Below are 14400 nucleotides of genomic sequence, written 5' to 3'. Positions count from 1 at the left end.
AATAAATAAATAAATCTGGAAACGTACATATATGCAAGCCGCACCCGGCCATAAGCCGCTGGTATCTCTGCCTCTCGATTTTCCACAAGGAGGCAGCAGAGGGCTACGTCTTTAATAAATCTGCTATGCAGCCCTCCGTCTCCAACACTGAACCATGGATCCGTTCACGTCGAGCTTACGTGCAGCGGCTACTATTTATTAGTATTTATTTTTACCGTCAGACACTGACTGATGCCTAAATGCAGATCTGAATTCCGTTTTTTTTTTCCTCTCGTTAGGAACAAGGCAGGCTGGTTGGACAGTGAGCTCAATATGTTCACCCAGCAGTACCTCCAGCAGACCAAGTGACCCAGGCAGAGCTTCCTCTGAGACTGAGCATCATCAGGGGAACATGTAAAATGCTTGCATGGCTAATTTGTGACGTAATTGTAATGTTCTGTTCAGAAGAGACGGCTAACCCGAGTCAACAGAGCTCTGTAGTAATTGCTATGTGTTTCTATGGAGATAAACTGTGCAGTATGCATGTCATGCAAAGCCTATTTGAATGACAACAGAAGTAAATATTCCTCTCTGTACATCTCCATGTGCGTCCTTTCATCCTCACATGCGCAAATTCGGTACATCTAAGGAATTTCAGTGTCATGTTTGTTGGATAAGTTATATGTTAGCTGAAAAAGTAACACACACTTTGTTCTCACCTATTCACTGTTAGCATCTTAACTTGTGGATGTTCTCAACCAGTGTGTAAAAAGCTTCAATGTACTTCTGCTTTTGGTTCAAATCAGTTTGATTTTATAGCTCTGATTAAACAAGAAAGGTTTCAAGTAGGGCTGCACAATTTATCGCAAACATTTTGTCGTCATAAACTGTGTGCAATATTCGTATTGCACAGGACTGTTTGGAGTGCAATAATTTTTGGCTAATGTAATTCGACTATAATGAACTTAGTTTTTTTTTTTATTATTATTATGCTAATGCTATGTTTCCAGTTTGTTTAGCCAGTTTGATAGTCTGCTCACACAAACACTAATGATTTTAGATCAAATGCTAAAGGTCAGAGTGCGATGGAAGCACAGGACAGGAAGGAAAGGAGAAACTGATGTCAACAAAATATTTACCAAAGTTATTGTCGCCACAAGATTTTCTAATATTGTGCAGCCCTATTTTCAAAGCACTTTACGAAACAAACAGGTCCTGTTTGTGTACAAAAATATGCTATAGTCTCTGTCTAAACATACAGATACCAAGTCAAGTACAAACTCATTTAAACTTGATCCTATTTATAAAACAAAGCAGTAAATTTTATTCATCATTCAAATTGGTCAAAGGTTTCTATCAACAGAAACCTTTGGATGTATGTACGGCTAAAAACCAATTAATCCATTCTATATTCAATCTGTAGCCTAATTTATTGTTGACCATATTGTTGAGTCAAATTAACAATAAGTTCAGATGTATGATGTTTGTTTTTGTTGAGATCTTGTATAAATGTAAAAACTGTTTATTTTGTCAATTTATTTCCCTCTTCAACAATCGGCAAACATTACTTCCAACAAAATGATTACACTGTTCTTGTAAGTGCTTACAAATAAACTTTTTTCTTTCTTTCTCGTTATTCTGGTGCTTAAAAATGAATAACTTTGGTGAGTCTTGCTCATCTACAACTTATGTTACCGCTTTATTAATAGCACCTTATCCCTATTTGGGGAAAAATGCCTTTGTGATTTATTTATTTTTAACAGTTTATAGTGTGAGAACCACTTAAAGCTGCAGTATGCAAATTTTACAGTATGACAGGTAATCTGTAAAAAAAATTGAGCTCTTCTGTCTTCTCCCAGTGCCCCCAGAAACAACTGCAGAAATACAAAACTTGTTCAGAAACAACCACAGCTAGCACAAGAGTGTTGTCAATCACTGTGTGTACTCGCCGGTGTCGCCCTCCCTTTGCTCTCTGCTGTACTACACCACCCCTTCTCCATTTCTTTGAAAACGCTTCTAGTTTTTTGTGTGTAATGTGCTGATTAATACTTAGCTTACAGTAAAGATGACTTCTGGTCAACCCTGCTTTTGTTTTCGATTTTTACAAGCTTTTTGTTCAGAGACTGTTTATACCAGGGATCAGCTGCTAGCTTGTTGCAGGTCTGATGTACTGCATCCCACCGAGCAACCAGAGCTGAGAAGGAGACATGGGAAATATGCGCGCATTATGCAACACGATTATGGACGGTCTGCTGCTCTTTCAGCGGTGTAGTGAGGCTAGCCTTTTTCTCACCACTTGTGACTATGCACCTGCTACTGCAATACAATATATCACCACATGGTGGGACTACTTGCCTATCGTATGATTTGTATGTTACCTGTATTCTTCGTTGTGGATTCTTTCTGATGGATTCCTACGTGTAAATATAGGCTGGTGTGCTCTTCAGTAATGTGTGGTGAAACTGGCACGTTATTTCTGATGTTTAAATAAGTACTTGTGGAGAGATACAAGTCTTTGCTCTTTTGCCATCTACCTCCGCATCTGGATTCATAGACATGGATACGCAGACACCGCACTGAACCCAGGGTTTCACTTCACTGTAGCAGTGAACAGGGGTTGATTTCCTGCTATTTTCCCAGGAATCTTAGCGCCATACTTCTATATTCCTCTGTAACACCAAGAGCGAGATGAAAGTGAGTCATATTGACCTGTCTCGTGCGCCACTAAAGTTTGTATACAAGTGCCACAATTACGCGGCAAAACGTAATTTTGAAGCGCTTTGACTCTGGTGGAGAACATCGCCGATATAAGGATTCAGAGGGAGCGTTTGATCAGAGACCATATTGATCTGTTGGTAAATGTTGATGGTTTATTAGCGTTTAGATTAATCCAGACTGAAAGGACTGACTGCATTTTCTTTTTAAATATAATTTTTTTTTCTTTAAAATGTGTTTTTATTTTTGTGAGATGACATTATGTGCCCTCAAAGAACCTTTAAAATAAAACCATATTATAAATATCAATACTGCTTCAAACAGGGACGTTGCCATGGTTATTGTTTCCGGGTATTTATACTAATTTATTTATAGGTGGCGACAGATGCACTCCATTTCACGCAAATTGGGATGTACAAAGGGACGCTGCGCAACCATGTGCGTGCGCACAGCTTTATACGCCTGGATTTTTTTTTGGTGCGCTGCACTTTTCTAAATTTGTCCGTACGCCAAGTTTTAGTGTGAAAACTGCGCACTCTTACATAAGGCCCCGGGTTTGAGCATTTCTGGAGAAATCTGAAAATGGCTGCACAGACATCTCCATCAAATCTGATGGAGTTTGAAAAGTACTGCAAAGAAGAACTTGCCAAGGCAATTATGCCAAGCTTGTGGCAAAATATTCAAAAAGACTGAAGGCTGTAATTGCTGCCAAAGGTGGATCAACAAAGCTCTTAATAGTTATGTAAATATGTTTTCTTAGTTTTCCATTGTAATGAATTTGCACAAACAAATAAAAATGTTTCACATTGTCATAATGACCCATCAGGAAACAGAATAAGAATAAGAATTTGAAATAAGGCTGTAGTGTTGTGAATACTTTTCAGATACACTATAAAGGCTTGAAATATTTCACACTACATTTTATACAAGTTTCACTGATAGTGACTCTGTAGAAACTTGTTAAACTACTTTAAATTAACTAAGCTACTGAACGTTTTGACAAGGACAGAAAGTAGGTGTGATTGATTTTTTTGTAAAGTGCCTCATATGACATGTTGTGAAGCGGCATTATATAAATAAATAAACAGAGTTGAATTTCTAAAATAAAGATTTCACTTTTTCACAATATTCTTTAAATGTACGTGTAAATGCAGTGTCAACTTAAGCAATTTTCAAATGGGTTAACTTAAAGAAAACTACAAGTTAAGTTTGTTGCAACAAAAACAGAACTCTACTGAAGATATTTTGCTGCAGGTTGAGGTAGTAATTTTAATGAAATTAAAAAGTTTGTTAAAAAAAAAAACATCTAAGAATTCCACTATAATTGAGCCATGTCGGCACACTATCATTACAAAGTACCAGTTAAAAGTTTGGATACACCTCCCATAGCTTCTGGAAAGCTGTCTGTGGATGTTTTTATGGGTGATGTTGATGAAGAAAATCAGTAATAAAGAAAAAGATTGTTGGATTGGAAACTTGGGGGGGACACCAGACAAAGGTTTACCATGCTTGGGTCCTCCAAAGAAAAACATTAGTGAAAAAAACATGTGAAAGCAAAAGTTAGAAAGGTGCAGATAAAAGAAAGGTTCAATGAAAGTTATTTGGAAGTATTTTTGTTCATCCACACAATCTCCATGTAGAAAATAATCAAAATACAGAAAATAATTTATCAGGAGGTGTGAGCCATTTTTAACAAGTACTCTACACATATTTCCATTGTCCATAATAGAAACATTATACATCAAAATATAAGGCAGAGGTAGGCCATTTACATTAGTCTCATAGACTTTCACATACATGTACACACATATACATATATGTGTGTATGAACATACAGTCACAGTATTCACTCTAATGTAAGGTTTAACAAAATAGAAGATAAATGGGAAGCTGCTCTGGTTCCTAGAAGGTCCTAAATATTAATAATAAAAAAAATTTTTTGTCAACCTCAGATGAACAAGATTATTTAAATACCGTATTTTTCGGACTATAGAGCGTACCTCACTATAAGCCGCACCCACAAAGTTTAAAAACAAACAAACTGGAAACGTACTTGTATAAGCCGCTGGTATATCTGTCGTGCTTGCTGTGCTTGTTCTAAATGAAAATTAGTGCTTTCTTTTTTGATTTCCAATGATTCACTTCCTGCTAAAGAGCCCTCTGGCGGTTGAAGAAAAATCCACAGAAAAGCCGCACCGGGCTAGAAGCCACATGATTCAAAGCGTGGGGAAAAAAGTAGCGCTTATAGTCCAAAAAATACGGTAAATCCAAAACTCAGAACCAGTGGATAGTAAAAGTCTACCCTTACTGTATCCATGGGAGTTAAGAAGCAGCTGGCTGCTCCTGACAAGATGGATTTATTCAAGTCATCATTGGCATGAGAACCTCAAGAAAAGTAGTTATTTTGGCGTTTTGCTGGTACGCGGATACATGTACAGGACATAACCCAACAGAAGCAACAGTTACTGCCAGCAATCAGGGATTATCCATTAGCTGACTTTAAATTTTTAATCCAGAGGCAACTAGTACGTAAGGAACAACTACACATCCACATGTGTTTGATACATCCTCTTGTAACTACTGTAAGTGCTTTAATCTAGTCAGGATTACACACTCTCGCAACAGTAGCAGATTAAGATCCTGGGGCAACACTATGAAAATTAGAATAAGTTTCATAAAGTCTCTAAAAAAAAAAAAAAAAAAACTCCACAAAATTAATACTAGGGAGAAAAATCTACCAACCCCTCAAGGCATCAATTTTTCAATTTCACCTCATTTTTCCATACAAAGCTGAAAGGAACAGTTCCTTAATATATTTTAATTCCCTAGAGCAGGAAAACATGGACTCTGTATGTAAGGCATCTGCTTCCTTCAGCCTTTCTAGACATTTTGTAGCAGAACAGTTGGTCAATATGAAGCATGACAAAAAAATAAATCAAACTGGAGAAGTGCCTGCAAATGTCTTTAAATTAGACTTCAGCATTAATTTAGAGTAACATATTTACAGCAGGTCAGTGGTTTCTAGGACAAAATATAATGACTAAGAGGTCATTATGCCCCCTTCAGAGGTGGACGATCACACATTCATACATCTACATGAACTGCTTTATGCAGAAAAACATGTTATCAAATTCTGGTCACATACTGTTAGACCAGTGGTCTCAAGCTGCAGTCCTAAAGCACCAGAGTCCTGCAACTTTTAGATGTGTGGCTTCTCCTACACACTTGAATTAAAACTGCCTCCCTACCATGCAGCCAAACTCTACAGAGTTCTGTTCAGGAGCCAATACCAGAGCCAGGAGTGCTGAAACACAGAGACATCTAAAAGTTGCAGGACAACTGGCCCTTAAGGACATGAGTTTGAGACCGCTGGTTTAGACTGCCTGCTGTCCATAAGCTTATATTTTCATTTTTAAAAGTTCTTCTCCTTTAACATGTTTTTCTAGATTGATATGGTAGAAGACATCTTGCAGCTTAATGAAGGCATCATTTCCGAACAAGTGGAGTTTTTGATTCTATTTAGTTCACTTCATTGCAAATCAGAAACTTTGGTAGATACCCATTTGATGTGACAAATGTTTCCAGATATTTTCAGCAACTTAACACAAGTAATATTATCACAGCTTCCTAAATCCACATTAAAGCAGCAGACGAGAAACATCCTAAGAAAATTCCATCAACACTTTTGTCAGAAAGGCACAGATGATCAGAAAATAAAGGAAGCTTTTCTAGATATATATATATATATATATATATATATATATATATATATATCTAGAAAAGGTGACTTTTTTTAGAGGTTACATATCTGCATTCAAACGTTAAAACATTTTCCATGTTAAAAGTGGAGGGATTTTGAGGGTTGGGAAGGTAGTGAATCTCAGCTGAATTTTCTAAAACATTCAAATCTTTTCAGTTATGAGGTAATACTAATGAGGTGACTTGTTGCTTGGATGCTTGTTTTCAAATATGTACAACAATTTATACAACAAGTGCATATGACAATACTTCAGGAAAAGAGTTGTTTACTGCTGAAAAGCATGGTAATAGTGAGGTAGGGAGCTGGAATTGCTTACAGCAGGACTATATGACTGAGGTAGCTGGCTGTGGTTAAAAACTCCTGAGCCTTGTGGTGCGTGGGACTGGGGGGGCTGGAAAAATGTGAAAGGCCCTGGTGCTTGGGAGGAGAACCCTGATGAAGAAGATGGAGAGGAAGTGGGGGAGGAGGATGGTGGATAACCCATCACTAACCCCATGTGAGGGTTATAAGGTGGCAGGCTGAAAGGCAAAAAGCTAAGCAGCGACCCAAGGTCCACGTTAGTGTTGCATTGTAAATCATTAGAGATAGCAGGGGTCCTAGGTAATGCATGCGTGTCCCCACTGACATCCAGCCCGTCACCCAAAATTTGCTTCTGGGGTGAAGCAGAAATGGAGGAATTCATTGTGCTTAGTTGAGGTGAAGGGTTACTCTGAAAGTCCAGCAGGAAGCTCTCCATGTCAGAGCGCGGATATGAGGAAGGCCCGTACTGATATTGTGACATGTTACCATAGGGTTGCTGCTGTGACGCTGCTGGTGGCTGAAGACCATGGCGAAGTGAGTGGGAAGAATGTGTAGTCAAATGATGTCCTACACCCATGCTTGAGGACAAGGACCCTTGGACGAGACCATGAGGATGCCCCATAGCAGGGATTAGATTTGTCAAGGTGTAGGAAGTGCTCATTTCCCTGGTAAAAGCTTCAGAGGTATCCTTAGAGGCAGAACCTATTGTAGAAGACTCTGGACTGGGCTCTTCTTTGACTGGACAGGGGTTGGTTGAGGTCTGAGGAGCTACATGAGTGCTGGGAGTAGATGGTGGCATCAAACCAGACTCCTGTGCATGGCTCTTTTTCAAATGGCGGGTCAGGTGGTCTCTGCGGCCAAATCGTTGTGCGCAGCATGGGCAAAGGAAGTCACGGCGACCAGTATGCACCACAGCGTGACGACGTACATCCTTGCGGGTATAAAACCGGCGGTCGCATCGTTCACATGAGTACTTCCTCTCTCTCAATGGCACATTAGGGCTTCCCTCTGTTGAGAGAGGCGTGTCGCTATGTTCACCCAGGTTCTCCAACATAGCTGCAGACTCCTTCATGCATTGCTGGCCCGCCGTAGTGCTGTGGAAGGCAACCAGGTGGCGTTTGTAACCCAACTGAGTGTTGTACTGTTTTCCACAATCCTGGCATTGGAAAAGCTGCCTACTGGCTGGGAGGTCCTCATAAACACGCCCTTTGAGATTATCCTGGTGAAACATGGTCTAATTACATGGAAATTGGTGGCTCTGCAGCTGCGCAGGACGCTGACCAAGAGCCTAAGCAGATACAAACAAGAGTCATGAGGAGAAATAACCATTAGTCACTAGCATCGTGGTTATTCTCTTAACTCCAGAATGAATAAGTGTTGGTAGGAACCATTTTTTTAAAGTTTGCTGTTCTTCTGCAGGAATGCAAAATGATCTGATTACTGTTAGTGGGGAAAGTCCAGAATTTGAATTGTGCTAAAGAAGATGCCATAGCAATCCCAAAAGGGCTGCAGTCATGAGACGTTTTCAGAAGATGGCTCAGTCTAGTGTTTTTTTGAGAAGGGCAGTTGTGCTGGCCTCCAGTCTATTTTAGGACCGAAAAGATCTAATGCCAGCTGCCAAATCACCTGGGTAGTCCACCGTCATTACAAACCTGAAAAGTAAGAACACAAAAAGACAAACAATGTCACTAAATGTTAAAATCACCAGACAAAAGATAAGACAAGTAGAAATATGAATCACAACAGAATCATGGAACCAGTAGAATCAGTTAACTTAATTTGCAGACGCACATGCAATATATACACATTTATACACATATTACAACCATTATTCCAGTTAATCCAGATGAACCAATACATCGCCCAGTAGTACTTCAAAGGACTTCATTCCACAACCTTCCTTCCCCAAATCCATCTCGTCTCTTCTCAAAACTTCAGGTGACGAACAAGCTGCGAAAGATCAAGATGCCAAAGGCTGCAGGTTCAGGCAGCACCGCAAGAGCCCCAGAGTCCTGAGGTGGTGCACCAATCAACTGTCTGACATCATGGGGTTTACGCTCAACCTTAGCCTGAAGCTGGGGAAAGTACCATAACTGTGGAAGACTTCTTGTGTGGTACTGGTACAAAAGTCCAAGCTTCCAGAGGACCTCAGCAGCCAAAGGCTGGTTGCATCTAATGAAGGACCCTCGCAAGTTGGTCCTCAACCGTCTACGCTTCCTGTTGAAGGTTTGTTTTTTTTGGATCCACTGCAGTTTGCCTACAGTCTAGCATTGGGGTGGATGACGCCATCATCTACGTACTGCTCTGAAGACCTTCTCTGACTCGAGCAGCATCAGCCATCTTCAGTGGTGTTGTCTGTTGAAGCAACAGCTTATCTACAGCTGAGACAAAGTGATTAGATAAGCTCATCTGGAAAGCCAGCTCTGAGCCTGAATGCTCCCTTGACCTAGTGCAGGTGGTGGAGACAGAAGGACCAAAATACCATCACCAGGGTTTCCCACAGTGCATTATAAGCCTGACAGGCCACCAGGTTTTACTTGTCCCCCTCCCACCAGACTAAATGTCATTTGACTATTTTAAATAGGGTTTTTAATATACAGCAGTAACAGTGACAGGAAAGACAGATTAAGCTACAAGTTTACAGTTGATGCACTGAACTGGGCACGAGGGCATGCGTACCAATTGTGCTGCCACTGTACCTGCCCGTTTGCTGTTATTTCTAAATTATAATGCTTGCTTAAGTGCACCTCAAAATTTTTTTAACTTTTAATATTTTCTAACAAGAAAACACAATGGACCGCTGGTGGACATCCCTAACGCCTTTACCATTGGGCTTTGCGAGTCTTCAGTGGGAAACTGATGGATAATGTCTCCCACCCAGTGCATGTAGCTGTTGCTGAACTCGAGCGCTCCTTCAGTAACAGACTGCTGCTCTAAATGCACAGAGCAGTGTTTCAGGAGATTGTTCCTCTCAGCAGCTGATTGGTATTTACATTTGCACAATCTACTCCTCCAATCCCAGATGAGGCCTCCCTTTTTAAATCCACCACTTCATGAGAGAAGATGTGGCTGATTCTTTGTTGAGAGAGCTTGCCACTTTGCCAGGTGTTTGACTGCTTTACATAGCTTTGTCTTATTGTGGGCAGAATTTGACTTAGGGGCCCCTCTTGCTGCTAAAAACATCAGCACCTCTAACAGCTTCTGTGTTCGATTTATTGAAATCTGAGAGGAGTAGTTTAATTGATCAATCTAAAAATCAATCAATTGTAATTGTAGCTTACTAAGATATATTTGTGAACAAACAGAGCTCAAACTCAAAGATTAAACTCGCAGCATCAGATTGTAACCGTAGTAACAAAACTATGAAGATTGTTCTTTGAACTTTTACAAAGTAAACTTGTCAGCTCCTTAAAATATTATATTTAAATGCTAAACGATGTAAAATATTTTAATTTATGTCTGCTGGAACCATAAAATCAAATTTAGCAGCATTGATAATCTCAATAAGCAAATGTTACATTTATATATCTGTGGTTTGTGTTAAAATATTAGCATTTATGGGGCCCCTGAATCCCTGAGGGACCTGATGGAGCTGCTAACTTAATTTGGATTAAACAGAAGTGCAAATATTTGATATTCATTTTAATTGTATTTTTTGATTGGTTGTTTATAAGACTATAGTCGTGGGTTTAAATAGCATTTCAATGCCAATGTCTTCTTGTAACATATAATTACACAGTAATATTTTTACATTTCCAGTCAACTTAACATCTTTTAATACAAAAACACGATGGGTCACTGATGAACCACCTTGGCGCCCTGACTGGGCTTAGCAAGTTTTGTGGGGGAAACCCTGGGCATTTCTGTTATTCTGATATTCTGATCTTGCTGACTGAACCTATTATAAGTTTTCTGTCTAAATGAACTATCAGGTTAGACAACGGATTGTTGTCTGAACAGCAAACAAGTTCCTTTATTATTGTAAATACAGAAAGAAGTTGCAGGACAGCGTGCAACTGTCATTTTGCTAGTAACTTAAGCTAACCTGAATATTTACAAGCCGCCTCCTCAAAAACTGACATAACTTATTATCTTTCAACTACTTTGAAAAGGTTTTTTTTATATCCCTACAACATCTTTATTCTTCTCCCTCTTCCAATTTCTGCCCCTGAGAGTTTTCTGCCTCTCCATCTTTGGTTTCCTGTCATCAGATGACAACATAATCCACTTAAAGAAAACCTCCTACTCAAAAACGCGGCTAGCAAGACCTGAAAGGGGCACATGGTGGAGCGCTCTCAGTTTGTGTGTGATGACAGGAAGGGAGGTGAAGGAGCGAAAGAGGACATAATAATAATAATCATATTACTTACACAAACAACTGTTAAATACAGTAAGTCTATTTACCCCAAATGTACATCTATTTCCTCTCTAAATGTTGCGATGTAATTCACATTTAAATCTGTAATGTTTTAAAGAATATTCAAGAGCCCCCTCTAGTTCAGCGCCCCTAAGTGTTGCATGTAGTGCATATTTGTGCACCACGGATCCTCACCTGTGAACTGTTTGCCTGTAATCTGTGTGTGTGTGTGTGTGTGTGTGTGTGTGTGTGTGTGTGCATATCAGGTCAATGAATTCTTGGGTTCCTGACGGACCTTTGCGTCTTTCATCAAGTGCTTCACTGACATCTTTGGTTTCTGAGTCATGGGGAAAGCAAAACAATTGTCAAAGATCTGAGAAAATGGTAATTGAACTATATAATATCAGGGTTTTCCCCAGAAAACTTGCTAAGTCCAGTGGCTTATATGTTACGGGTTTTTCCGTAATATACAGTTACCCAGTAATATTTTTGCATTTCCTGTCAACTTTGCATCTTGTAATACAAAACCACGGTGGACCGCCTGTGGACCGCCTCGGCACCTCGACCACCGGGCTTAGCAAGATTTCTGGGGGAAACCCTGAACCTGATGCTATGAGTTTAATCTTTGAGGCTGAGCTCTGTTTGTTCATAAATGCATCTCAGTCAACTACAATTATCACTGATTGCTTTTAAGACTGGCCAATTAAACCAGGCTCCCTCTCCCAGAATTGACTAAATCCATGGTGAAAAGCTGTTACTGGTGCTGATGTTCTGAGGAGCAGAAGGGGGCCCTAAGGCAAATTCTACTCAAGGCTTCATCCAAGCTTGGACTGGCCCTGCTTCATGTGCTAAATTTGCTGCACTGTGCATCTCTCTGCTGGACAAAGAGGGACAAACGGGGAGATTTAATTTACGTGGCTTTAGTAGCTTTTCCATTTTGTGTCTATTGTGTTTTTAAGAAGTGCCACAGAGACTATTTTGGTAGCACAAGCCTTAAGGGCTCAGACTATTTAAGGTTCGGCTTTGGCTCGGTATTCCCTCAATAAGTTGAGAAAGCATTTGATATGGTGCCGATTGATGCATTAGGTTGTCGTAAAAAATAAAAAAGAATAAAATAAAACCAGCATACTGCGCGACTACAAGGCGAGCGCAACATCTCCACGAGCTGAACCACTGGTGGACTAATCGTCTAACCAGGGACATATAAATTAACTTTAAATGTAAAGGTACATGCCACACATAATTCTTTTTTCACAAAGATATATCAATCTCACTGCACACTCAACGCGTACCAATACGCGACTACTGATGGCCCCGAGGCTGTGGAATAGTTCACCCTTGCAGCTCCGTTTAGCCGACTCTGTGGAGGTTTTTGAAAAGCAACTAAAAACATTTTTTATTTTCCCAGGCTTTTCATTCTTGATTTTTATTGTGTTTCTTATGTTGGTTTTATGATTTTAAGGTTGATTTTATTGTACAGCACTTTGTGATTTTATGTCTGTGGAAAGCACTTTATAGAAAACTTTACTTGCTTACTTACCAACATAGCATCCTTTGAACAGCCAGCCTCCTTAGCTGTGAACATTTGTGGCTTACCCATCAAATGGAGGGTATCAAGTCTTCCCCACATTGAACCAAACTGAAGCAATTTAATGACATCTGGTGGTGCTTTGAGTTTAGTAGACGATTAGTGTGTCACAGTCAGTTTGCAACATTCATACTCTCTAAAATTTGGGCTGATTTCTTCAGAGTATTCAAAATTTTTGAATTCCTGTTTTTGTGGGTTTTATGAGCTGGGAGCCCACTTTATGTAACAATAAACAAACAAATGCTTGAAATTGTTTAAACTGTGGGCCCTGAATCTATAACCTAAGAAAGCTTAACTTTTTGAATGGAATTATGGGAATTAATTATATTATAATTTTTTGGAAAGGGCCTGGTGAGAACGGTTACATTTCACAGACATTCAGACCTGTCTGTGTCAACTTGTGCGGACTGGGCCAAAATCCCCAGGATATATAAACTTTTGATTAGGGTCACTGGGGAAGTTCCTGTCTGTGGTCGTTATGATTTTTAAAAATAGTAAACACAGTTGTTTGACAGAGTGAAAATTGCGTGTTTGTGTTATTCATGTCAAAAAAACAAAAATAAATAAATAAATAAATCAACAATTCCACCAGAATATGTACACTTATGAGCACAACTGTGAGTGATGTGGTAATAGTAGCAAAGTTTTAGTCCCTATGGAGTTTTCAGAAGACAAAGCAAGACTATTCAAAGCTTGTTATAAAACTGATGCGCTGCTACGGCGTAGACGCTTGGCCGAATCGATGACTGTGAAGCCCAGTCCCAGGCTAAATTTCACAGCTAGCCTACTTGCGGAAACTAACTTTGCACAAGCGTATTTCCAACTCGTTTGTTTAGAAGTGATACGCCAGGTTTCTCTCAAGGTCTTCCCAAAGAACAACTAGCGTGTCTTAGACAAACGGAAGACCTTTGTCCAGAGCAGGAGGATTATTCATAAACAAAAGATGAACGCTTGAAAACTTCTGTCGAAGGTTGTTGTGACTTCAATTATCCAGTTTTCTTGCAGGAAACAGAGCAAACAAACAGCTTTGGTTCTTTAGGCAGACGAAAACACGACTGTACTCACCGGATGCATGTCTTTCCAGCTTTCTGCCCAGCTTTCGTTTTGCGCTTCACGACGACATAATAGGATAAGTTTGAAAGCTGTTTCTTGGAGTTTGGGCCTGGACTGTGGGGCACCGCGCTGGAACCCAGGCATTCTGGGAGAGTGACGTAACAACTGGGAGGGCGACTTTCCTGCAGACATTAAACAAGAGAAAATATTTAGCTGCCCCAATTTTGTCTTTCTTCTTTAGTAAAGGACAAAGTACAAGTATACAAAGAGCAGCAAGCGATGTTATAGTAGTCACAACGTGAACCAAGGGTTATTACATCATGCAGAAAAATTAAATTTAGATAATACGTTTTAATTGCCTTACAGTTTTTTAATTGAGATAGTAACTGAAAGTAGCTAAATAGAAAAAAATTTAAGTCACAAACAAGGGATTTTTCTATTGAATTTATTGAAAGCAAAGCTTTTTTTAATCCACTAGTCAATCAAATTAATTAATCAAATTAATTAAAAAAATACTTTCTTGAATAGTTGTTAAAACTAAGGACAATGCTATCCCAACATAAAACAAACACCTTATACATACTATCAATTATAAACTGACAGACCTTCAGGGTGATAATCACATAATTAAAAAAATTGTATTAATAT

The 14400-nt window shown here is 39.4% G+C and overlaps 1 protein-coding gene across 1 annotated transcript; it reads right to left on the bottom strand.

Annotated features, from left to right (window-relative positions):
* Positions 1-4347: 4347 nt before the first annotated feature.
* Positions 4348-13940, bottom strand: LOC106957136 (zinc finger protein PLAG1-like). Its single transcript, XM_015048383.1, has 2 exons — positions 13765-13940; positions 4348-8406 (listed from the first exon to the last, which is right to left on the bottom strand). Exon 2 carries the CDS (start codon positions 7983-7985, stop codon positions 6720-6722), a length of 1266 nt encoding a protein of 421 aa, XP_014903869.1. The 5' UTR covers positions 7986-8406; positions 13765-13940; the 3' UTR covers positions 4348-6719.
* Between the last annotated feature and the right edge of the window lie 460 nt (positions 13941-14400).

This window comes from Poecilia latipinna, unplaced genomic scaffold (assembly GCF_001443285.1).
Source record: "Poecilia latipinna isolate Pla-1442-1.1 unplaced genomic scaffold, P_latipinna-1.0 Scaffold877, whole genome shotgun sequence".
In the NCBI taxonomy this organism is placed as follows: Eukaryota; Metazoa; Chordata; class Actinopteri; order Cyprinodontiformes; family Poeciliidae; genus Poecilia; species Poecilia latipinna.
The sequence above is the reverse complement of the archived record's forward strand: the minus strand, read 5'-3'. Positions and strand labels throughout refer to the sequence as shown.

Coding starts and splice junctions, on each gene's coding strand:
- LOC106957136 (XM_015048383.1), bottom strand. CDS start 7,985: ATGTTTCACCAGGATAATCTCAAAGGGCGTGTTTATGAGGACCTCCCA.